Source organism: Manihot esculenta, chromosome 8 (genome assembly GCF_001659605.2).
Source record: "Manihot esculenta cultivar AM560-2 chromosome 8, M.esculenta_v8, whole genome shotgun sequence".
NCBI classification, from domain to species: domain Eukaryota; kingdom Viridiplantae; phylum Streptophyta; class Magnoliopsida; order Malpighiales; family Euphorbiaceae; genus Manihot; species Manihot esculenta.
In genome coordinates, this window is record NC_035168.2 from 38,827,389 (window position 1) to 38,853,710 (window position 26,322).

The window sequence follows — 26,322 nt, forward strand, 5'->3', positions numbered from 1 at the left end:
CCCGCAGGAGTTCACAGTTGGTGACTTGGTTATGGTGAAGCTATTACCAGAGCAGCTGAGATTCCTTCGCAACAGTGACAAAAGATTAGTCCAGAAGTATGAAGGACCAGTACCAGTAGTTGCCAAGATTGGACTAGCCGCTTACAGGATCGAACCTCCGAAGTGGATGACAGTCCACCCAGTATTTCACGTCAGCAAATTGAAGCCCTATTATGCCGATGAGTCAAATGCAAGCCGTAACACGGCATCACGACCAGCCGTAACCCGCGCACCACCTGTCAATCAAGGAGTTGAAGAAATCTTAGCGGAACGAATCGTCCAGTCCGCCAGGCGTCCACCACACATAGAGTACCTTGTCAAGTGGAACGGCTTTGGTGTTGAAGAAACTAGTTGGGAGAAGGAGTCAAGTCTTCAGGCATACGCACACAAGATAGAGGACTTCATTAACGCTCAGTCGACGAGGACGTCGACCATTTAAGTGGGGGAGTGTCAGGGTCATAGAGTTTCAGGGACCAAAACTGTAATTTTCCAATATTAGAATTCTCGGGAAATAATGATGGGATAAATTAGTAGAAAATAGTAGTAAGAAAAGAGCCGTGTCAGTTTCTTGTAATTCCTTTTTTATTTATTTGTTAAGGGGGGGTGTCACCTCAGACATATTGATGTCTCCTCCCACCATAGTTCTACTTGTTCTTAAGGCTCTTTAGGGGGGAGTGACTAGTTGGCCACTAGCAAGGGCTGGGCCCGACTGGCCACCGTAGGCTTGTTGAGTCCCTGGATTGTGCTTTCTCTTCTTGCAGGCGTTCCCCCCTGTCTGCAAGTTGGGAATGGGTCGTTGACATGATTGTGTAATGACTATTTTGCCCCTGGAATAAAATAAGTAGCCCATTCAGTAAATCTCTGTGCTTGGTTGCTTGTTGATGTGCTTGTATGGCTATAATTGCCCGATCATGATATTTTCATATGATAACTGTGGTATTTCCCGTTTTTACGAGAATGGGGCAAGAGGTCCTAACCTTTACGTTCTTTTGTCCAGGTGAATGCGTAGAGAGCTTGGCTGACTTGGCTTGAAAAGAGTTCAAACCAAGTGCCACACGGTTCCAGGCCAGTGTCAAAATCTGAAACCCCAGCTCTCGGCCCAGCCCAGAATCCAGAACGAGACTCATCATACAGCCTGGCAGATCCGCTCGAGTGTACGCACGGGGGAGAATCAGAGGCCGTTACGCATGGAGCAGGCGCCGATATCCTCGTACGCCCATATCTGTATGGCAGAGACGCGTGGTCCAATCATGGAAGAGCCGTTAAACGTCACCAGCAAGCAGAAAGAAAAGGATAAAAGGGATACCCCTTTAGGGAGATAGGCCAAACTTTATTCTTCAATAGACAAACCCTTGTAAAACCCTATTCTATTGGATCTCAGATTATCAGATATAAACATGCACATGTCTAATTTAAAAACATTTTTGGATCTAACATCTGTTTCTACAAATTTTGGAATGACAGATTCCACCGCTATCACTTTTTCAAATTCAGGCAATGCATCGTAACAATTCTTCAGTATTTTCACACATTGATCATCATCCCAATCGTGAAGTATCCACTAACATTAATCAAGAAAAAAAATATATTAATTAAATTTGATAAATTAATTTAATTAAATATGATACAAATCAGAGAAGACGAAGACTCATCACCTTCATGAAAATTGCTTCTCCCTTGGGAATATTGACAAACATATCTCCTCCAACATGCTTTACTCCTAATCAATTAAGAGAATTGCTATTATTAAAAAGCAAAATAATTCTAAATAAAGTTTAAGAGTAAATTTATCTTTTGAATCAAAAAAAAGAAAAATTCATTACAGGGAAGATATAGCTAGGTACCTGCGCAAGGTAGTGCATCTTGAACAACATGGGGCAAATCAAAGTTGATGCCTTGAATTTGGGGGTACTTGGAGACTATCAAGCTAAGATTAGCCCCAAAGCCACCACCCACATCAACTAGCTGATGGAGGTCCTCAAATCCTTTGTATTTCTCAAGAAATTTTCTCATGACCATCATGGTATTGTTGAACATAGTTTCATTGAAACCAGTTTTATTCCTTCTCACGAACTCGAATATTTCCATTCCATTTGCCTTTTCAAATGGAGCAGCTCCTTCCAATACCGCCTCCTTTAGATGGTACCTATACGTATTCAGCCAGTAATATTAGTATAAACGAAAAATAATTATTTTTATATTTATAATGTTTCCGAGTATAAATTAATTAAAAGAAACATTAGAAATTAATTAAAAGGGAAGAAATTTAACCAAGAATCAATAAAAGGTCTGGTGAGAAACGTTGTGACATAAGGAACAAGAGAAACTCCATCTTTGTCCCTTGTGTAGTACTTGCAAATAGGAGCCAGACCATATAAATTTTGAGCATGTCCTTGATTATCAGTGACAGTAGAACAAGTGAGGATGGAGTAACTAGCCAGAAGACGTAGCATCCTATCCACGATATTTGGAGCATCTGGGTTCTTTGTCGAAAGACGAGAAGCCAACTCGAAAGCAGACGACTGACCACCTTCACCCTTTTCTGCTATCATCTCTAACAAGTTAAGCTCCATAGCTGTCCTCAGCACCATTGGAACTACTGAAACTGTAGCCAGTTGCATGGCAAACAAGCCATCTTCTTCTTCATCCATTAAAGGTTTCTCTAGCTTCCCAAGAGGGTCCATCTTTTGTTACGTTTTTCTTTGAATGAGCACAAGTGTTATATATTTATATATATCTTACACAACTTGCTATACCAAACTACTTTTTTAATGGTGACAAAGTTAATAAATAAAGAAATTATACAGACTGTTTCTAGGACGAAGAGATCTGATCCGTAGAATTAGCCATAGTTTTAGCCATAATCTTAGCTTCATACATGTGTATAGATTTCTCCTTTTTTAAGAAAAAGGAGTATTATGAACTTATATTGTAAATAACAAGTGTTCAATTGAAAGGCATTCAACCACTCCAAATTCTTTAGGACATATCCGATAAAAGCTAGTTACAGAGATTCATAAGCTTCATTCATCCACGCTGCTTGAAGAAAACATACTAATAAAACATAAGGAAGACAATAACGTCAGACTCGGACACCCTCAGGAGTATAGATTGCTTAACGAGTTGCAGGTGGTAGCACAGTTAAGAAAAGTTTCATCCCTTTCTCACAGTGTTGTGCTACTCCGCAAATGTACCATTTTCTTCCCGGAGTTGCCAAAACTATCGTATCATTTCCGGTTGTTAACGCCTCAGTTGGCGGTGGCCTAATGCAGTTCTGGAAGCCAGTTCCATTCACCTTAAACACATTGTGGTCCCCAGGGTAATACTGAAAAACTGGCAAATAATCACTTATTAATATGTTGAAAACTTGTTATAGTATATATATATATAAATGTTTTAACTTACCAAGCTTGTCTCCCACTCGGAAGTGCTTGCCCTTGGCCCAAGCTTGGTAATCGAATCCTAGTCTCCATCCTGCATCATCTCCGACTATGACTTCTTAGCCGTAAGTGAGTGGAGCAGGTGGGCTGAGCTTGGGAGCTTGTTCTGGAAGTGGGAACACATTTATAACAAGTTTCATGCCATTTTCACAATGCTTGCCTACTCCACAAACATACCATTTTCTTCCTGGAGCTGCCAAAACGACTGTGTCGTTTCCGGTACTTAGTGCCTCACCTACCTTTGGCTTAATGCAGTTCTGGAACCCAGTTCCATTCACCTTGAAGACGTTGTGAGCTCCAACATGATATTTAAGTACTGCACAATTATCATCATAATTATTAGTTTTTTGCAGTTTAATAATGTAAGTATTAATTAGATATGAGATTATTCGTTACCAAGCTTAATAATCAAATCCTAGTCTCCATCCTGCTTCATCTCCAACAATGAACTCCTTCCACCTAGCTCTGCTTGTTGGAACAATGGCAGCAGTCAGCATGAAAATGAAGAAAACAAGACTGAAAGCCATTAGAATTTTAGCTCTAAGTACTATATCTTCTTGTTATTGTATAACAAGGAAAACCAACTTTGGATATGATTCAGCTGGAGGCAAATGTAGAGGTATTTATACAGTTGATTGAAAGATTGAGACGCAAGCATTAGAGGAAGAAAAAAAACATGTAAATAGGCTAACTAAGGCGGCATAGCCGAATAGAGAATGGGAGACAAATCAACATATATAATTATATGACCATTTCAACTGATATTGTGAATAATACAGAGAAAATAGACAGTGGAGATATTATTTTTCTTCCTTCTATGTAGGAGATAACAGAAGCTGGGGTTCCTGACTCCTGATACGAGCCCACTTTGCAAAATATGATTAGTGGGTTAAAGGTCGTTTGTCACTTCTGCGAGGATTCCTCAATCATTCGGCGGTAGCTATACAAACTAAACCTCATATTAAGAACCCGTCAATGATCCCTTCATATAAACAGTTATTTTGGTTCATCAATTCAGATTTTCCTATTGGAAAGTTATTTCCATTCGTTTTTAGGCCAAAACTCAATAACAAGGTTAAAAACCCTATTAGAACCTAAACCTTCAATGGCCCAGAATCCCATTTTCGTTTAAATGAAACAAGCAAAATGCATATTATAAATATCAATTAGACATACAACATAAGAGAAAAAGATAAGAACCAAATGCAGAAAATTACAAAATACAGAAAATAAAATAGGTATAGATAAACTGGTTATGGCCTCTTGTAGAATTCAAGAATGGAGTAGCTATAAGCACGATCAATAAGTTTGACAGCAGCAAATCCAGCAACTTTGGCCAAAGTCTCGAACTCTTTCTCTGTCCTCTCCTTTCCTCCTGGGATTGCTATTAACATGTTGATGTCTAATTTGAACACATTTCTTGATAAAACATCTGTTTCTACAAATTCTGGAATTACAGATTCCACCACTATCACTTTTCCAAATTCAGGCAATGCATCGTAGCAATTTTTCAGTATTTTCAGACATTGATCATCGTCCCAATCGTGAAGTATCCACTGATATTATTGAAGGAAAAAAAATATTAATTAAATTTGATAATTAATTACATTAATTTTCCATTTCTGTAATTAGATAAGATAGAGAATGAAAGACTCACCTTCATGAAAATTGCTTCTCCTTTTGGAATATTGGCAAACATATCTCCTCCAACATGCTTTACTCCTAATTAATTAGTACAATTGTAATTACAAAATACAATCAAAATATAAAGAATGATTAGATTATAAAATACCATCAAAATTGTTATTTCATAATTATTAATTTATAAAAGAAAAATAAAAAATAAAATTAAGTATGGAAATTACCTGGACAAGGAGGTGCATCATGAACAACATGAGGCAAATCAAAGTTAATGGCCTTAATTTGAGGGTATTTGGAGACAATTAAACTAAGATTAGCCCCAAGGCCACCACCCACATCAACCAGCTGATGGAGACCCTTAAACCCTTTGTATTTCTCAAGGAATTTTTTCATGACAATCATGGTATGGTTGTACATTGACTCATTGAAAATAGTTTTATTCCTTCTCACAAACTCAAAGATACCCATTCCATTTGCCTTTTCAAATGGGGAGACTCCTTCCAATACTGCCTCCTTTAGATGAAACCTACATGTATTCACCCAATAAATTAAATTAACATAATAAATTATGCAAAAAAAATATAATGCAATGTAGTATATTGAGCCAAACTCCATAGCTCACATCTAATATTATTTCAACGTATCATATTTTTTATTAATAAAACTTAGCATGACACACTCCTAAATCCATATAGACAAATAAAATTTTTTTAAATTTAAACGCTTAAATGTTAGGAGAAAAAATGTAAAAAAATTTGAGAGATTATATTGTTTTTATTAATAAGTTAGTCCTTACATTTTCAGAAGTCTATTAAAACGTTTTTATCATTTCTCTTTGTCAACGAAATAGCACTTTTGTCCTCTTTTCCGTGAGGGATGAAATTAGAAATTTTTAAAATTTAATTTTGTCCTCAAATAAAATTTCTTATTTAGTCCTTGAATATTGCTATTATTAACAAGTCAATTCTTACATTTTCAGAAATCTATTAAAATGTCCTTATCTTTTTTCAGATCTATTAAAATATCCATATTTTTTCTCAGATTTATTAAAACGTCCTTATCGTTTCTCTCCATCAACAAAATAGTCTTTCCTCCTCCTCCTTCTCAAAAAAGAAAAAGAAAAAAAAGATGATGAAGACAAAAAATGAAGAGAAGAAGAGAAAGAAAAAGGAGAAGAAGAAAGAAAAAGGAGAAGAAGATGATAATGAAGAAGAAGAAGAAGAATCACCTCATTTTCCTTCTCCTTAAAGGAAATAAAAAAAAAAAAGAAAAACTAAAGAAGAATCGAAGGAGAAGGAGGAGGAGAAAATGGGATAATTTAGTCTTTTGCTATATTTTTAACGGCCAAAATAGATATAAGAATTATTTTATTGACAAAAAGAAAAAATAAGAATGTTTTAATAGATTTTTGAAAATATAGAAACTGACTAAATTATAAATCTCCCAACAAATTTTCATAAAATTAAAATAAGGTTAAAATAAAGCAATCTAATTTAAAGAGAAAAAATAAATATAACAGCCACAACAAACCCAAAATTATAAATAAAGTTGGAGACCAAAATAACAACATAAACAAGACATCCATGCCACAGACTTACGGTGGATCAAGTTATTATAATAATATAATGAGACGTTTATTTGTATTTAGATTTATGATGGATCGGATGTGGGTGAGAATTGAGGCTAAAAATCAAGAGTAGAAGAAAATAAAACAAACCAAGAACCAATAGCAGGTCTGGACATAAGAGAGATGGCATAAGGAGCAAGAGAAACTCCATCGATGTCTTTTGTGAAGAACTTGCAAACAGGAGCCAGACCATATAAATTCTGAGCATTTCCTTGTTCATCGGTGACAGTAGAACAAGTGAGGATTGAGTAACTAGCCAGAAGCCGCAGCATCCTCTCCACGATGCTTGGAGCATCTGGGTTCTTTGTCGGAAGACGAGAGGCTAACTCAGAAGCAGACGACTGACCCCCTTCACCCTTTTCTGCCATTATTTCTAGCAAGTCAAGCTCCAAAGTTGTCCTCAGCACCACAGGGAGTATTGAAATTGTAGCCAGTTGCATGGCAAACAAAGCATCTTCTTCTCCATCAATTGAAAGTTTCTCTAGCTTCCCGAGCTGAGTGTTCATCATCTTTTGCTTATGTTTTGCTGTGAAACGAGCACATGCTTACATTGTATATATAATCATTTTAGCAGCCAGAGCCCAGAGGGAGCTGAGAGGTGCTACAGCCAGCTAACTTGGCGGAAAATTTTAATTGCATATAATAGAATTTTATTAATTTAATATTTAATGTGGAAATTGTCATAATTTTAATTAATATATTATTTATTTAAATATGTTGAAATTAAATTATAAAAATTTTAAAATAAATTTGATTTTTTATTTTTTAAATCCATATATATTTTAATAAAAAATTCAGTTATTTAATTATTAACTAGTTTGGGGGCAAATAAAGGGCTTGCCAACCTTTGTATTTTGACGTCTAATTTGGTTAAGCATACATATCAATATCACAATCATATTAAATTGCAAGTCAACAATCATATTAAATTGCAAGTTGACACCCAAAACAAGTAGAATAAAAATTTAAATCTATGCGAATTGAACCAATTTGAATTTCTCTTATATGATATTGAGTTTAATTTATTTTATAAAATTATTTAATAAGCTAATTTATAAGTTTATTTATAAATTTAAAAATAAATTAAATACTATTAAGTTTAAATTCTATTTATTTATTAAATAAATTCAATAAAATTTTTATTAAGCCTGACATTTAAAAAAAATCACAAATAAGTTGATTTATTTACGCTGCCCTCATATTTGTCCACACCTGTGGAAAAATGCCCAAACAGCGGCAATTTCACTAACTACCCCAAAAGTCACGTTCTACAGTATCCCAAGTTTATTGCTCCCTAATGACGATGACGAGGCTTTTTCTCCAATGAATTTCCAATAGTGATATCCCGTTTCTTTTATTACAAAAAAAAACTAAAAATTTCACCTCTATCTAAACAGGATAAACGAACCAAATCGATTCGAGTTTTGAAGAGATAAAATTTAGTTCATTAAAAAATTTTCAAACTCGAGTCGAATTCGAGTTTTATTCATTTTGAACTTAACAAAATATTAAAAAACTCAAATTTGACTCGTTTAATAAATGAATTTAGACAAATCAAATTTTTATCGAATTTAGTCTCGAATGGTTACAAGTTTACATGTGAGTTTTAATTTAAAACTAATAAATTTAAAACTAAAATAATTTTAGTTAAATAAATATATCTATAAATTAGCTCATAAACTTATAAAGATAGCTTTTAAATCTTAATGATTTAAATATATGCAAGTTTAAGAGTATAACTGAACTATATAAAACTGAATTTTAAATTAGATTTAGTTTATGAAACTGAATGTCGGGTTTGACTTTATTTTTCTTATAATAATACTTTCAGTTTATTTAACGAAATTATTTACGAGCTTATTCGCGAGTTTTGCTCATGAACTCAGAAACAAGTCGAGCTCATAAATTTTAACGAGCCGAATACTATGGAGTTCAACCTTGCTTTACTTACCAAATGAGTATAAAAATTAAGTTCGAACTTGACTCGTTTAAAAATCGAGTTGAACTCGGTTGATTTTTTATCAAACCGAATTTCGAGTAACTCATAAACAATTTGGTTTATTTACACTCAGACTCTTAGATAGATACCTATCTCTTGCATCTTTTATCAATGAGACACTCTTCTCTAGTAGGTGATGTGTAATTTCTTTTTATTTATGTGATTTTTATTTAGGTGTTTAAAGTTTTTATTCATTTCAAATAAAAATGGGTCAGATTTTTATTATTGTTTGTTGCAAGCTATTTTTGGTCTTTAGCCATGGTGAAGTTCCCCCAGTTGTTGGAATGGCTTCTCTTTCCTATTATCAGGAACGAAGGCGCTGGTTATGCATTAGGTAAACCTTTATGTGTATTGACTTTGGCTTTTTGATAATATATATTTATGTATATTGCTTTTACCTCATTTCAGTGCTTTTCTTTTTGTCAGGTCACAGATATCCAGATTATGCAAATAGTTTTCAGGTATGAATTAATGTAATTGGCGTTGAATTCTGTTGCATAGCCTTTTGAAGTTCTTTTTGCTATACATACATAATTCTCCTTTACAATTATATGAATAAAGAGGAGCGTTGTTTTCTCATTGCAAAATGCTGACTACACTATAGCAGAATGACTTCTTATTTTAAAATTTAAATCCGGTATTTTTGTATGGATATAATTTTTCTGGTACTATGTATTTCCTTGGCGCGATCAAATGTGATATCTCCATTAATAGTAGTCTATGGATTTCATGGCAGAGAGAAGAACCTCCTTATCATGGCTGTGGTAGAGATTACTACAAATGTAAGAATGCATTTTTCTCTGTCATTTGAACGCCTCTTTTTATTTTCAGTGATGACCACTGGGTCACCACCCCAGTATAAGGCCTACCCCATGATAGTGACCCTAATCCAAAGGTCCCGGGACCTCTTCAACGAGCCGGCCTGAACCACTCAGCTGTAACGACCCGAAAATCGGACCGTTACCAGCGTTAGGATCCAGATCGGCTTAAGGCCGCCGGGGCCCGTAGCAAGCCAAACATTCATCCTGTGAACCTGTTTAATCCCATACATGATCAACAACATACATAAAAATTTAAACTTTTCCTTACATTCATTCATTCTTTCATTCATTCACCAAACTCAACCTGTGCATGCACTATACATTACATAGTCATAAACATTAACCCCTCCTTGGAATCCTCGTCAATGCTCCAATGGGGCGACATAACATACATTGAGTTTGGTTAACCATAGTCATTCATTAAAATCATTACACTTAAAAGATCATGTAAACAAAGGGGATTAACACAACTAGGGTCAAGCACAACTATAACCTCAATAGACATCATTACATATCATTTCTATACTATACTTTTACATTACAATATATATACATGTCCACAGCTAGCTATTACGTGATCATAACTTCATTACTCTTGCTGACCTCCTGGTCTACCCTGTACCTGCAATCCTGGGGGTTAAGGGAGAGGGGTGAGCTACTAGAGCCCAGTGAGCAGAATGATAAAACATTTTATTTAGACATTTGATATCATGGAATGCATCACATCACAACTAATCACATCAAGGATGAATTTGTCACCCATAGCCCTCTAAGTGGTCCAACTGTGCCAGGGGCGTAGAATGGGCCTCACTGGTCTTTCTCTTACATAATATATCGTAACATAACATTCCAACTGTGCCAGGGGCGTAGAATGGGCCTCGCTGGTCTTTCTCTCACATAGTGCCAGGGGCGTAGAATGGGCCTCACTGGTCTTCCATACCGTATCATATCATACCATATCATATCATGGGAGGGCTAAAGGATCATTCAACATTCATCCACATCATCAACATATTATGCAATGCAACATATTCGTGAATTCTAATGCAAACAACCTAATATATCTCATGGCATTCATGATGCGTGAATCATGCTAAGAATTAATTTATTTACTTAAAGAGTTTATTCCACTCACCTCTGGCTGAAGCTCTACTGACTCTGAAGCAGCTGAACTCACTGCTGGGGTCCTCGGTTCCTCGGGTCCGAACCTACACAGGTGGACTCAAATGAGGGACCAAACATACATACACATGACTCTAAAATACTCCCCAAAAACCCCCTAAAACACCTTAAAACAATCATAGAAATCATGCAAAGAAGGGCTATACAGGGCACTTTCGGTGGCAGGTTCGGCGGCCGAAAGGCCCTCCAGAGCCGAAAGTCATGCACCTTCGGCGACACTTTCGGCGGCCAAAGGTTCCCTCCAGAGACGAAACTCATGCATGTTCGGCGGCATCTTTGGCGGCTGAAAGTCCCTTCCAGAGCCGAAAGTCATCTTTCGGGGGCAGGGTTCGGCAACCGATTCATGCTACCACAGGCAGGTTCGGCGGTCGAAAGAACCTTTGGCTGTCGAACCTGGTTTCCCCCAAAAGGGCAGAAACTCAGCTCAACATGCATAAACGCCTCCCAACTCATTCGATCATGCATTTTCCTATTCTACAACATGCATACTCAAGCATAGCTCCTAGGGGCTTCAAACTATCCTAAACCCCATCTACAACACATCAAACATACATTAAACAATCCACATTGCACATTAACTCAACATAAATCCATGAACTCAAAAATAACCTAACATGCATTTCTACCCCATGAAACTTCATAAAACTTACTTAAAACATTAAAGGAACTATGGATCTACTCTTACCTCTTGAAGAACGAGAGGAGAGATGATCCAACTCGGAGATGGGGAGAAATTCGCTCTTTGGTCTCCAAGTTTCCAAAACTTGCTCTTTTTGCTCAAATCTCTTCAAATCAACATAAAGCTTGTTAAAACATGAAAGATCGGAAGGAAAAACGTTGAAAACAACCATAGGAGAGCAAGAACTCACCGTGGCCGAAAATGGGGAGAAAACTCGCTCGTTTCGGCCATGGAGCTCTTATATAGGGTTGGCAGACCACCTTTCGGCAGCCGAACGTGCCCCCACATCTCATGCAAGTTCGGCGGCCGAACATGAGGTTCGGCTGCCGAACATGAGGTTCGGCGGCCGAACATGAGGTTCGGCGGCCGAACCTTTGAGATTTTCAGAAGCCTAACTTGCCCCCCTAAACCATCCAATGTTCGGCAGCCGAACTAGAGGTTTGGCGGCCGAACCTGGAAATGTCTCCTTGGTCTTTTCCATTTAAAACTCAATTTTCCTTTTACTTAAAACTGTAAAATACATTAAAACATTTATGAAAACATGATTTTCCCCTTCTAGAGGTTTCCGATATCTGAGATTTCACCGGACGGTAGGAATTCCGATACTGGAGTCTAGCCGGGTATTACAATGCTGACTACACTATAGTAGAATGACTTTTTATTTTAAAATTTAAATCCGGTATTTTTGTATGGATATAATTTTCCTGGTACTATGTATTTCCTTGGTGCGTTCAAATGTGATATCTCCATTAATAGTAGTCTATGGATTTCATGGCAGAGAGAAGAACCTCCTTATCAGGGCTGTGGTAGAGATTACTACAAATGTAAGAATGCATTTTTCCCTGTCATTTGAACGCCTCTTTTTATCTTCAGTGATGACCACTGGGTCACCACCCCAGTATAAGGCCTACCCCATGATAGTGACCCTGATCCAAAGGTCCCGGGACCTCTTCAACGAGCCGGCCTGAACCACTCAGCCTTGAGGTCGGGCCTCTCGCGGACCCTCGTCCTTTCACACCAAGCCCAGCCCGGGACGTGACAGGGGAAAAGACAGCAGGCGCAGTCACCTTGCAGCCCTATCTACAAGCGCGCCGGGGGGAATTAAATGGCGCCTGATGTGGAGAGGGCATCTGACGGTTTTGTATGTACGGACCTATATAACAGAGACAAGTGACACTATAGCGGAGAGGCCGTTAGGCGTCACTAGCAGACAAAAGGAAAGAAATAAAGGAGAAAGGGCACATTCCCCTCACCAGAGCTTACTCAATCCTTGTAAACCCTATTCTCTAGATCTCAGATCATCAATTGACGCCGTCTGTGGGAAATGAAGGAGATTGTAACGACCCCAAAATGGACCGTCATCGGCGCTAGGATTCAGGTCGACTTAAGGCAGCCAGAACCCGTAGCAAGCCTGCTATCTTCTCTGTGTACCTGTAAATCTCATACATGATCAAACATAATCTGTGAAAAAAATAAAAAACTCTGTTCTCTGTACCAGGGCTTAACCTGTGCATGCACTATCTCAGTACCCTGTACTCTGTACCCCTGACTAGAGCTTGCTCTAGATGGGTTGTATCATACCTGTTAAGCCTGGTTTTTCACATATTTTACATATACAGATCATGTACAAAACAAAAGATTTACAACACAAACCACTAAGTCAAGCACATAGCTAACTGATTATACAACAAGCACAGCTCTTTAATATTACATGTCCACTCTAAGCTATTACAAGTCTTTTCTCTTTTCCTGGATTCGTCTGCACTTCCCCTGTACACTGTACACTGAACCTGCAAGACTGGGGTTAAGGGAGTGGGATGAGCTCTATAGCCCAGTGAGTAGAACAATAAAACAATTCATTAAACGTTGATCTGATGGAATGCATCATAACACAGACAATCCACATCACGAGTATACCTGTCACCACATAGTCCCAGTAAACCGTGTCAGGCCGTAGACTGGGATCCTGGTCTTCCTGTACCATATATGTATATGTGTATATAACACCTGTACTTACCATTTGCCAGTATAGACCATTTGCCTATACCCGCCAGGCCGTAGAATGGGGTCCTGGACTTCCTATACCTGCCAGGCCGTAGAATGGGGTCCTGGACTTCCTGTCTGGAACCACTGGATCATTCAGCATTTACCCACACCAACAATAAAGCTATGCAATGCAACATCTTTGTGGATTCTAATGCAAGCAACCTATTGCATAAATATGATGCATGAAATATGCTAAAAGCTTTAATGTCTCAATGAAAACGAGTATCAGTTTAGTTCCACTCACCTCTGGCTCTAGACTGACTCTGCAGGATCTGTACACTCTGGCGCAGTACTCACTGCTGCTCTCTCTGGTTCCTCTGGTCTGTATAAGCACATAAAGACTCAATATGAGGGACCAAACTAGCGTAAGACTAACTCTAGTAAACTTCCCAAGAATCCCCTTAACCTCACTCTAATACTCAAGCAAAGCATGCAAAAGAAAAGCTGGACAGGACACTTTCGGCGGCAGGTTCGGCGGCCGAAAGTCCTCTCCAGAGACGAAACTCATGCACCTTCGGCGGCCGAATCTTTTCTTTCGGCGGCCGAACCCTTTCTGGGGCAAGTTTCGGGGGCCAAAACATACTCCAGAGACGAAAGTCTCTAACCTTCGGCGGCACCTTCGGCGGCCGAACCCCCTAAACAGAGCCGAACATGCAAAACTCTCGGGGGCAAGCTGTGGCTGCCAAAGCCACCATGCAAGAGGTTCGGCGGCCGAATGAACCTTCGGCTGCCGAACCTGAGTTCATCCAGAACTCAGCCCCGACGGCAAACAAGCTCCTCCATCCCTTCAACCTCTCAAAACATGCACACTTTAACTCCTCAACACACATATACTCATGTATATGTACAAAGGGGTCCAAAACTACCTAAACACCCCAACAAACACATCAAAGAGAACACATAATCATGCTTACATGCATAAACCATCAAAACACCCTTTTTTCCCTAAGCATGCATCTCTACCCAACAAAACCTCTGTAACACATAAAAACATGTTCAAGATCTTCACTTACCTCCTGTACACTAGAAGATGAACGATCTGAATAAAGAGAAATGGATCAACTCCTCGTCAAAGGCATAAAACCTCAAAACTAAGCTTTTTGCTCAAACCTTCAACAACTTTTGAAAACCAACAAAATCAAGCAACTCTGCAGGAGCTGTACCATATGGGAGACGTAGCCAAACTTCTGGACAGGGTGTGGAACTAACACCTGTCCAAAATGCTGACTAAGGAAGGCACAAGAGCTGGCTGGCCAACTCAGCTTCGGCAGCCGAATCGCATGCAAAATCATGCAACATTCGGGGCCCGAATCTGACCTTCGGAAGCTGAACATTGGGCACTTTCGGCGACCGAACTTACCTTCGGCGGCCGAACTTGGCAAAAGTCTCCATAGGCTTTTCTCTTCAAAACACATATCCGTTCAACTTGAACACCTTAAACCAAAATATAACATGTAAGAAAACATAATGCCTACCTTCCTATCGAAGTCCAACACCCCGGATTCCACCAGACGACAGGAATTCCGGTGCCGGATTCTAGCCCGGTATTACAGAGATCTTTTCATCGCCGGAGTTTTCATTCTCAAAAACACCCACTGAGATCCACAATTGCCAACCATAACGAAAATAACATTCCTAATACCCCCAACGACTTGAGCTCTGCCCAGGAGGGGCAACAGTTCTCTTTCTCTAGCCCCGCAACCCCCAACAGCCAACAACCAACCCCTTTTAATCCCTCGTTGAACTTAGCGGGGAATGTGCCCGGAGCTACCTTATCTAACCAGGTTCTACAAGCCATGGCCATCCATTTACAAAACACCGCCCACTGGCTGGGGCAGATGCAATAGAGGGGCCTCAGTACCCCAGTGAATGTGTTGCCTGTGGTAGAAGAGCCCCGAATCAACGAACCCCAACCTACCTTCAACCATCCTCAAACAAACAACAAAGAAATCAAAGAAAGAGGCAGAAGAGCCAGCGAAGGAGAAGAACTGGAAGCCAGAGCTCATGGAAGAAGGGTGACGGAGTTGATAGAAAATGACGAAGCAGACAGTTACTCTGCTAAAACAACCAGGAGAACGGAGGACGATGAATGGAAAGAGGAATGTCCCGTGGGGAAAAGACCTAGGCAAGAAGACGAGGATGTAGATCAAAAGCTGTAGAAGATGAGAGAACAGCTTTTGGTCGAGCTGGGAGCAAAAAATCATAGCTAGACCCTCTTGCCTACATCCTCGCCCTTCTCAAGATGGGTGCAGCAAGAGACCATCCCCAAAAAGTTCATGATGCCACCTTTCGTTATTTCATATTGGAAAGTTCATAATTTGGTTCATCAATTCAGATTTTCATATTGGAAAGTTATTTCCATAATTCAAAATTCAAGCCTAGTTCTAAAGCACCTTTCGTTTTTAGGCCAAAACTCAATAACAAGGTTCAAAACCCTATTAGAACCTAAACCGTCAATGGCCCAGAATCCCTTTTTCGTTTAAATGAAACAAGCAAAATGCATATTATAAATATCAATTAGACATACAACATAAGAGAAAGAGATAAGAACCAAATGCAGAAAATTACAAAATGCAGAAAATAAAATAGGTATAGATAAACTGGTTATGGCCTCTTGTAGAATTCAAGAATGGAGTAGCTATAAGCACGATCAATAAGTTTGACAGCAGCAAATCCAGCAACTTTGGCCAAAGTCTCGAACTCTTTCTCTGTCCTCTCCTTTCCTCCTGGAATTGCTATTAACATGTTCATGTCTAATTTGAACACATTTCTTGATAAAACATCTGTTTCTACAAATTCTGGAATTACAGATTCCACCACTATCACTTTTCCAAATTCAGGCAATGCATCGTAGCAATTTTTCAGTATTTTCAGACATTGATCATCGTCCCAATCGTGAAGTATCCACTGATATTATTGAAGGAAAAAAAATATTAATTGAATTTGATAATTAATTACATTAATTTTCCATTTTTTGTAATTAGATAAGATAGATAATGAAAGACTCACCTTCATGAAAATTGCTTCTCCTTTTGGAATATTGACAAACATATCTCCTCCAACATGCTCTACTCCTAATTAATTAGTACAATTATAATTACAAAATATAATCAAAATATAAAGAATGATTGGATTATAAAATACCATCAAAATTGTTATTTCAAAATTATTAATTTATAAAAGAAAAATAAAAAATAAAATTAAGTATGGAAATTACCTGGACAAGGAGGTGCATCATGAATAACATGAGGCAAATCAAAGTTAATGGCCTTAATTTGAGGGTATTTGGAGACAATTAAACTAAGATTAGCCCCAAGGCCACCACCCACATCAACCAGCTGATGGAGACCCTCAAATCCTTTGTATTTCTCAAGGAATTTTTTCATGACAATCATGGTATGGCTGTACATTGACTCATTGAAAACAGTTTTATTTCTTCTCACAAACTCAAAGATACCCATTCCATTTGCCTTTTCAAATGGGGAGACTCCTTCCAATACTGCCTCCTTTAGATGAAACCTACATATATTCACCCAATAAATTAAATTAACATAATAAATTATGCAAAAAAAGTTATAATGCAATGTAGTAGATTGAGCCAAACTCCATAGCTCACATCTAATATTATTGCAACTTATCATATTTTTTATTAACAGAACTTAGCATGACACATTCCTAAATCCATATATACAAATAAAAATTTTTTAAATCTAAACTCTTAAATGTTAAGAGAAAAAATTTGAAAAAATTTTGATACAACTAAAATCACAATAAAATAAAACAATCTAATTTAAAGAGAAAAAATAAATATAACAACTATAATAAATAACAACATAAACAAAATAAGACATTCAATTGTTGAATTTGAAATAAAAATAATGTGTTTTTTATAAAAATTTTAGACAATTTACTTCCTTCAACTGAATTTTGGAGTGAGTTAGGCCTGATCCAAATTAACGCGTTATCAGAACCTCCCGATGTTGAATTTCACATAAATATATCACGCTCCGGTGTAATACTGAACATGAGAGAGTGTGTTGAATTCCAACTCGGTTTGAGATAAATATTTTGGATAGGGGTAATGTGTATCGTAAGAACTTAGCCACTCCTCCTCTTAAATTAATTTTTAAGTGAATTAAATCTAATTCAAATTTAATATTCATCCTACAAATTGATTATTACGGATTATGTTATTATTATAATATAACGAGACTCGCTTATTTGTTTTTAGATTTATGATGGATCATATGTAGGTGAGAATTGAGGCTAAAAATCAAGAGTAGAAGAAAAGAAAACAAACCAAGAACCGATAGCAGGTCTGGACATAAGAGAGATGGCATAAGGAGCAAGAGAAACTCCATCGATGTTCTTTGTGAAGAACTTGCAAACAGGAGTCAGACCATATAAATTCTGAGCATTTCCTTGTTCATCGGTGACAGTAGAACAAGTGAGGATTGAGTAACTAGCCAGAAGCCGCAGCATCCTCTCCAGGATGCTTGGAGCATCTGGGTTCTTCGTCGGAAGACGAGAGGCTAACTCGGAAGCAGACGACTGACCACCTTCACCTTTTTCTGCCATTATTTCTAGCAAGTCAAGTTCCAAAGTTGTCCTCAGCACCATAGGAAGTATTGAAATTGTAGCCAGTTGCATGGCAAACAAACCATCTTCTTCTCCATCTATTGAAAGTTTCTCTAACTTCCCGAGCAGAGTGTTCATCATCTTTTTCTTATGTTTTGCTGTGAGATGAGGATAAACCTATATTGTATATTTATACACTTATTTTAGCACTATAAATAATAATTTAATAAATATTTAATATTTTTTAAATATATATGGAACATTATATATTTGTAAATAATTTTCTTCTTATATATATATAATAAAAATAATTTTGATATATATGGAAAGAGAATTATTTTTTTCTTTGTTTAGTGCTCCATGTTTCCATGTTTGTAGAATTTTTTTAATTTATCCTTCTACATTTAGATAGAATCAATCAAGATTTTTGTCTTAGCTTAAAAATTAAAATATATTTTATTAATTATTCTATAAATTTAAATCACAAAAAATTCACATTTATTTATTATTCCTTTTATTTTATAATTTTTACATATCTTACTCATTTAAAAACATTAATGAGAGATTATTTTTAAAATAAAATAAAATTAAATAGAGTTATAATAATTAATTTATATATTATAATAATATAAATAATAAATAATAATTTTAAAATAACACAAATTATGAAAGGAAAACCGTGCTTAGTTTTAATTTTTTAAAATCTAAATTAAATAAAAAAAAATTCTATAGATATCCATAAAGAGATTTTTTATATTTTTTCTTAGCATATTCTATTTTTCTATTTTTAACTGATATGAGAGTTTTCCTTTTTTTTTCTGTTTTTGATCAATTGAGGTTTTTTATTTGTATTAAATTATTATTTATTTATCATTAATTGTAACTTTAAAATCTAAATCAAATAATTAATATATATTTATTATTAATTATGATTTCAAATAATAAATCACATGGTTAGGAAATTTTACTGTACTCATATCTAATAAATTTTTTATATAAAAAATATACATTAAATTATATGTATGGGTAAACTGTAATTTAGTTCCTCTGGTTTAGTGAAATGCAACATTTCGTTCCTTTGTTTTAAAAAAACTTTAATTTAGTCACTGTAATTTTTAAAAACTATGCCATTAGTCTCTCCCGTTAGATTTTCAGTTAAATCACCGTTAATTTTAGTTAAAAAGACTAAAATACACATTCTCTCTCCTTCCTCTTCCTCTTCCTCTTCCTCTTCCTCTTTCTTTTCTTCTTCTCCTTCCCGATCTCCTTCTTCTGCTCCTTCTTCTTCCCGATCTTTCATAAAGCTGTTGTCTCAGGTAAGTCCTCTCCCACAATTCAGATCTTAAGTTCCACATTCCAGCGTTGTCAAATGTCAAGAAGATTGCTGCCCATGATTTTGGAAATACTTGCACTGTTGTCCTGCTAACTGCGTCGAAAAGATTGTAGTGCTTCCTCTTTTCAGGTGCCCATGTTTCAGGCTCCAGTCTGTTGATCATTTGAATTCGTTAGTTATATTTACGCGACTGTGAAAAACGAATACCCATCTAAATGCCATGATTGCATGGCTTCCTCATGATTCTCAAAGATGATTTCCACAAAATTTCTGAAAGTCATGTTGAGGACAATGGGTTCTATCACAATCTCACCTATTTTAGCAGGTGGATCGTCAGGAATGGTGTCGTACTTGAAGACTTTGTCTGCAATTCCGAAATATTCAGCAAGTTTGAGTGGAGTCTCTGGATTAGTGTGAGAAACACCGTTGATGGCATAACGAAGTTTGCCTTCTACTTCGCCTGGTGAGTTAACGAGTCTGATAGTACGAGTGATGTTGATGGATCCATAATGGTAAGAGCCCTGAGGGTTTGGCCTGGCAGAACTGGCTGTGAGATTCCATCGGAAGGAACGGAACTGATTTAGGGACCACTCCCATCCTTCAGGTGCTTCTAGGAGCTTTGGAGATGGTGGTCCCTGGCCATTGGCATATCGAACGATGCCCTTACCAGTAAGGACTTTCTCTAAGAATCGAGTGGAAGCCACCAAATAATAGTCCTTGGGAGGCTGGTCAGCAGTCACAAGTATAGCATAGCACTGGCCAACATGTACATCAAGTGAATCATAGTCGTTCTGCATCACATGAGAGCCTTCAATTTCAACAAGCAGCATTGAATGGCCTTGAATCCTGAAGTTGATTGATGTCTTCAGCCCAGCATTGCAGATTCTATATCTGTAAGTCTTGTCAGGTTTCATAGTGAAGAGAGGTTCACCCTTGCCATCACCCTTAGCGTTTTTGCCATTGATGAGAACTCCATCTGGTTGACCAAGTGTTTTTCCAGTGTCCAAGGACTTCCTAATATCTTTGTGGCTCTTGAGATACCAATCATTAACAATAACAGTGAAGTCATCCTCAGGAGCATCATAAGGGGCAGGAATGAGCAAACGACTGTTGATATGAAGGCCACCAAATAATGTGCTTTGTGAATCGATGTGCTTGGGTAGTAAAGAAAGCTCCCAATTTGGTCCTTGACTTGAAAATGATAAGTGTGGTTAGTTCCAGGGGGAATTGGGCAGTTGGTTCCAAGCACACCCTCCTGCTAAGAATTCTTCCTCTGTTGGATGCCGCTCCTGCAAAAAATTCAATCAAGATATAAACATCCCAAATTCTATGCTGAAAAAACAAAACAGGAAACCAAAGATTATACCATGTCAAGAGAAAAGGCTCGTCAAGATTATTGAAAAGATTGACGACAACATTGTTGTTGCTTGTGGAGTTTATGACAGGCCCTGGAAATTGATCTGATGAGAATCACTTGCTGTGGTTTTTCCAAAGGAGAGTGGGTTCCATATGTGACATTCCAAGCGAAGAAGAAGGAGATCGGAAAGGAGAAGAAGAAGAAGAAGAAGAGGAAGAAGAAGAAGGAGATCGGAAAAGAGAAGATGAAGAAGAAGAAGAAGCAGAAGGAGATCGGGAAGGAGAAGAAGAAGAGGAAGAGGAAGGAGAGAGAATGAGTATTTTAGTCTTTTTAATTAAAATTAACGGTGATTCAACTGAAAATCTAACGGGATGGACTAATGGCATAGTTTTTAAAAATTACAGTGACTAAATTAAAGGTTTTTTAAAACAGAGGGACGAAATGTTGCATTTCACTAAATCAGAGAGACTAAATTACAGTTTACCCTATATCTATATATGGAGAGAAATTTTTTTAGTTATAATTTAATAACTAACTGTACTTAAATAATTTGCTAAAAAATGTACTATAATAAATAATTAAAAAAGCTAATATTTTTACATTTAATGACCGCCGTTCCTTTTATATTTGGATCAAAACCAGACTCTAATGAGAAAAATAGGTCCAAAACTCACCAAGCCCTTATTGAAGTGAACTAATTCAAATTACGCGTCTCAGCCCATGGGCTGAAAATCAGATCGATCTATTAGACCTCGTACGCGAACCCTTCCGAAGGAAGTCCAACCTGGTGATTTAAGAGCATGTCCAGTCATTTCACAATACTGTATACATGCGCGCCGGGAGAATTAAATAACCGTCTATAGGTGACACTTTAATAGAAATACGGTTAGACGTCACTAATGGAGAAAAGAAAAAAGGATAAAAGGAAATAAATATTTTTCTTCCCATCTAAATTTACATAATTACTGTAAACCTATTTTCTGAATCTCATTCATATAATAAAAAAATATAGTGCTATTTATTATTGTTGATTATGAATCAAACAGGTTTGATTTATTTTATATATTATTGCAACATCACCAAAAGGAAAATAACCATGTAGAAAATATTATGGGATAAAATATAATTAATAACAAGTATATATGAATTTAGGTCATGGCCTCTTGTAGAATTCGAAAATGGAGAAGCAGTAAGCAGAGCAAATGAGTTTGATTGCTGCAAATCCAGCCCTTCTGGCTAAACTCTCCAACTCTTTCTCAGTCCTCTCCTTTCCTCCTGAGGTGGCATTGATCATGGTCATGTCTAATTTAAACACATTTCTGGATCTAACATCTGTTTCTACAAATTCTGGAATCACAGCTTCCACCACTATCACTTTTCCAGTTTCTGGCAGTGCATCGTAGCAGTTTTTCAGTATTTTCGTGCATCGATCATCGTCCCAATCGTGAAGTATCCACTAATATTAATCAAGAAAAAAAAATTAAATTTGATAAATTAATTGATTAGATAATTAAGACAGAAAACAGAATACTCACCTTCAGGAAAATTACTTCTCCTTTTGGAATATTCACAAACATGTCTCCTCCAACATGCTCTACTCCTAAGCAATTAGTACAACTTCAAAATTGGTAAGTATTTATAAATAGTAAATTTTCCTTACAGAAAAGATGATAGCTTGGTACCTGGGCAAGGTGGTGCATCTTGAACAACATGAGGCAAATCAAAGTTAATGCCTTGAATTTGAGGATACTTGGAGACTATTAAACGAAGATTAGCCCCAAGGCCACCACCCACATCAAGCAGCTGATGGAGGCCCTCAAATCCTTTGTATTTCTCAAGTAATTTTGTCATGACCATCATGGTATTGTGGTACATGGCCTCATTGAAAAGAGTTTTATTCCTCCCCACAAACTCGAATAAACCCATTCCATTTTCCTTTTCAAATGGGGAGACTCCTTCCAACACTGCCTCCTTTAGATGATCCCAGCAAGTATATATTCCGCCAATAATATTACAATGAATAAAATAGACATTCGAGAATAAAAAGGAAATTAATTAAAAGGGAAGAAATTTAACCAAGCAGCAATAAAAGGTCTGGACAGGGACATGAGAGTGTAAGGAGCAAGAGAACTTTCATCACGGTCCCTTGTTAAGAACTTGCAAACAGGAGCCAGACCATATAAATTCTGAACATGTCCTTGTTCGTCGGTGACAGTAGAACAAGTGAGGATTGAGTAACTAGCCAGAAGCCGCAGCATCTTATCCACAATGCTTGGAGCATCTGGGTTCTTTGTCGGAAGACGAGATGCCAACTCGGAAGCAGACGACTGAGCACCTTCACCCTTTTCTGCCATTATTTCTAGCAAGTCAAGCTCCATAGTTGTCTTCAACACCATTGGAAGTATTGAAATTTTAGCCAGTTGCATCGCAAACAACCCATCTTCTTCTCCATCTATTGAAGATTTCTCTAGCTTTTCGAGAATGTTCATCTTCTTTTTCTTATATTTTGCTGTGAAACGAGCACTTGCTTACATTGTATATATAATCATTTTAGCAGCCAGAGGGAGCTGAGAGATGCTACAGCCTCCTAACTTGGCGGAAATTTTTAATTGCATTTAATAGAATTTTATTAATTTAATATTTAATGTGGAAATTGTCATAATTTTAATTAATATATTATTTATTTAAATATTTTATTTTAAATAAAATTAAAAATTAAAGAAGTAGAATTTCAGATCTCTCAAATTTATTAAGATACACACCAAATTAAATTTGTGACTGCATTTATTTGAATATGTTTAAAATAAATTTTATTTTTTATTTTTTAAATTCATATATATTTTAATAAAAATTCAGTTATTTAATTATGAACTAGTTTGAGGGCAAATAAAGGGCTTGCCAACCTTTCTACTTTGACGTCTAATTTGGTTAGGCATACATAATCACAAGTAAAATGTAATCTGCTCCTCTGCTCAATCTATTACCTGAACGATCATATCACAATCATATTAAACTGTAAATTTGCAATTATATCAATTTGCAATTATATCAAATTGCAATTTGGCACGAGAAAAGTAGAATTAAATATTATTAAATTTAAATTTTATTTATTTATTAAATAAATTTAATAAATAAATCTAAAAATTAAGGTTAAATTTGATATAAATGAATGAATTCGATATAATTTTTATTAAGCTTAACATTTAAAAAAAATACAAATAAGTTGATTTATTTACGATGCCCTCATATTTGTCCGCACCTGCGCATGTGGAAAAATGCGCAAACAGTGGCAATTTCACTATCTACCCCAAAAGTCACGTTCTACAGTATCCCAAGTTTATTACTCCCTAATGACGATGACGAGGCTTTTTCTGCAATGAATTTCCAATAGTGATATCCCGTTTTTTTTTGGTGATTTAATCCCTAAATATTACCATTTTTAATAAGTCAGTTCTTATATTTTTAGAAATCTATTAAAACGTTTTATATTTTTTTTCCGTCAACGAAACAGTTATTCCGTTCTATTTTCCGTTAAAATTAGATAAAAGAGGAGAGAAAAAATTTTTAAAATCTAATTTTACCCTCAAATAAAACCATTTATTTAGTCCTTATATATTATAATTATTAACAAGTTAGTCCTTACATTTTCAAAAATTTATTAAAATATTTTTACCTTTTTTTCATATCTATTAAAACATCTTTATTATTTTTTTCCATTAATAAAATAGTTCATATCTTTTTTCACATATATTAAAACATTCTTATCATTTATTTAAGTCAACGAAATAGTCCCTCCTCATCGTTTCTTTCTGTCAACGAAATCGTCCCTCCCTATATTTTTAGAAATATATTAAAACGTCCTTATTATTTCTTTTTGTCAACGAAATAGTCCCTTTCTTTTTGTCAACGAAATAGTCCATTTCTTTTTGTCAACGAAATAGTCCCTATCTTTTTTCAGATCTATTAAAATATCCTTATTGTTTCTTTTTATCAACAAAATAGTGCCTATATTTTCTTTCATCTTCCTCCTCCTCCTCCTGAAGAAGAAGAAGAACTCCTGAAGAAGAAGAAGAAGAAACATTAATATGATTATCATAAATTAAATTTATGCCCCTATGGAAGATGGAAAATGGAAAACGGGTAAACTTTAACTGTTTATTTTTTTAAAATAAACTTTATTTTAAAAAATTTATATATATCTAATATTTTAATAAAAATTCAGTTATTTTAATTTAACTACTTTGAAGACAAACAAAGGTCTTGTCATTTGTCAATCTTCCCATTTGGATGTCTAACTGAGCAGTCGCTAGTAAAAAGTAGTTCGCTCCTTTGCTCAACTTGTTACTTGACCAATCAAATCACACTTGTACATTTTGTTTAATCAAATGTTTCAAATTGCAATTGATCTCAGCCCTTAGATCCAAACTGTTGGCAACCAGCAAAGCAGAATAGAGACTCATATCTAGCTATGAGAGTCAAATTGAATTTTAAAATATTTAAATTTAATTTTATAAAAAAAAATTAATTATAAATGAAATTAAACTTTATTTATTTTGAATTTGAATTCAATATTAATAAATTTAGATTTAATTTATTTAGTAAATAAATTAAAATAAATTAAATTTTTTATCAAACTGAATTTTAAATAATTTATAAGTAATTCAATTTAATTATAATTTTAATAAATTTTATTTTAAAATTTTAAAATTATTAAATTAAAATTATATAATTTTAATTAAATAAATATATATAGCATGCGAAAATCATAAGCGAATAAATTCTAGAATCTTAATAAGCCCTACAAGCGCTAGTTATAGTAATTGAATTCCGATTGAGTCTAAACATTTTATGAAAATTTATATAGACTTAAACTCGAACTCATATATTAAAAGTTAAACTCAATTTTCTTAGGCATTGAGTTTTATTTATTTAATAAAATTTAATAAATCAATTTATAAGTGTTCATAAATTTAAAAATAAATTAAATATTATAAATTTAAATTTAATTTATTTATTAAATAAATTTAAAAATTAAATATTTATAAATAATTTGATTCACTTAAGTCACGTAGGATATTTATCTACGTTTGAGCATGGAAAAGAAATTGCATTGTTCAATCGACAGGTTTTGTTTATTTTAGGAAATTAAGCGTGCCAAATATGCAAATATGGTAAGGCTAGTGGTGGTAAAGTGGCACATCACGTGTTAACTTATTCTATTTATTCATTTCTAAATTATATAATAAGAGAGAAATATATTAAATGTTAATTTTTAATTTAAATTTACTTTTAAATCATCATTAAAAAAATTAAATAAAAGTATCACTTGTCGTTAATTTATATAAATTACGTTCTATTTAATTTAATATTTTAATAATAATTAAAAAAATTCAAACCTAAAAAATAAAATTAATATTTTTTACTCATATTGTATAATTCATCAATAAATTTGGCAGTTTACCAAATTTATTTTGCATATAATCCAAGCTATCTTGAGTAGCTTTTTCTTCAATGAATTTTTAACTGTAATATCTAATTAAAAAAATTTAATTTTTTATATCTTGTAGAATTAAAAATTTT

General features: G+C 35.4%; 5 protein-coding genes, 1 long non-coding RNA gene and 1 pseudogene across 7 annotated transcripts; 1 reads left to right on the forward strand and 6 right to left on the reverse strand.

Annotated features, from left to right (window-relative positions):
* Positions 1–1,369: 1,369 nt before the first annotated feature.
* On the reverse strand, positions 1,370–2,722 carry LOC110621616 (caffeic acid 3-O-methyltransferase). The gene is made up of 4 exons (XM_021765882.1): positions 2,311–2,722; positions 1,884–2,185; positions 1,695–1,759; positions 1,370–1,600 (listed from the first exon to the last, which is right to left on the reverse strand). The coding sequence occupies exons 1-4, from the start codon at positions 2,688–2,690 to the stop codon at positions 1,370–1,372; spliced, it is 978 nt and encodes a 325-aa protein (XP_021621574.1). The 5' UTR covers positions 2,691–2,722.
* Positions 2,723–2,881: 159 nt separating this feature from the next.
* On the reverse strand, positions 2,882–4,601 carry LOC110621615 (blue copper protein). Its single transcript, XM_043959419.1, is given in 4 exon segments — positions 2,882–3,372; positions 3,445–3,795; positions 3,876–3,894; positions 4,563–4,601. Coding segments are annotated over 4 exon segments (627 nt in total). The 3' UTR covers positions 2,882–3,154.
* An 11-nt stretch (positions 4,602–4,612) lies between these two features.
* Positions 4,613–7,292, reverse strand: LOC110620427 (caffeic acid 3-O-methyltransferase 1). The gene is made up of 4 exons (XM_021764155.2): positions 6,838–7,292; positions 5,345–5,646; positions 5,137–5,201; positions 4,613–5,035 (listed from the first exon to the last, which is right to left on the reverse strand). Exons 1-4 carry the CDS (start codon positions 7,254–7,256, stop codon positions 4,733–4,735), a joined length of 1,089 nt encoding a protein of 362 aa, XP_021619847.1. The 5' UTR covers positions 7,257–7,292; the 3' UTR covers positions 4,613–4,732.
* Positions 7,293–8,995: 1,703 nt separating this feature from the next.
* Positions 8,996–9,528, forward strand: LOC110620181. Its single transcript, XR_002488775.2, has 3 exons — positions 8,996–9,080; positions 9,173–9,207; positions 9,483–9,528. It is a non-coding gene; the product is annotated as an uncharacterized LOC110620181 (long non-coding RNA).
* A 6,445-nt stretch (positions 9,529–15,973) lies between these two features.
* LOC110621614 (caffeic acid 3-O-methyltransferase 1) lies at positions 15,974–18,190 on the reverse strand. Its single transcript, XM_021765880.2, has 4 exons — positions 17,775–18,190; positions 16,692–16,993; positions 16,484–16,548; positions 15,974–16,381 (listed from the first exon to the last, which is right to left on the reverse strand). The coding sequence occupies exons 1-4, from the start codon at positions 18,188–18,190 to the stop codon at positions 16,079–16,081; spliced, it is 1,086 nt and encodes a 361-aa protein (XP_021621572.2). The 3' UTR covers positions 15,974–16,078.
* A 252-nt stretch (positions 18,191–18,442) lies between these two features.
* Positions 18,443–20,913, reverse strand: LOC110621613 (annotated as a pseudogene).
* Positions 20,914–21,762: 849 nt separating this feature from the next.
* Positions 21,763–23,235, reverse strand: LOC110620573 (caffeic acid 3-O-methyltransferase). 2 transcript variants are annotated; one of them, XM_021764363.1, is made up of 4 exons: positions 22,819–23,235; positions 22,425–22,726; positions 22,278–22,336; positions 21,763–22,198 (listed from the first exon to the last, which is right to left on the reverse strand). In XM_021764363.1, the coding sequence occupies exons 1-4, from the start codon at positions 23,229–23,231 to the stop codon at positions 21,896–21,898; spliced, it is 1,077 nt and encodes a 358-aa protein (XP_021620055.1). In that variant the 5' UTR covers positions 23,232–23,235; the 3' UTR covers positions 21,763–21,895. The 2 variants fall into 2 exon arrangements, with proteins under 2 accessions (XP_021620055.1, XP_021620054.1); XM_021764362.1 differs by having other exon boundaries at positions 22,278–22,342.
* Positions 23,236–26,322: the final 3,087 nt, after the last annotated feature.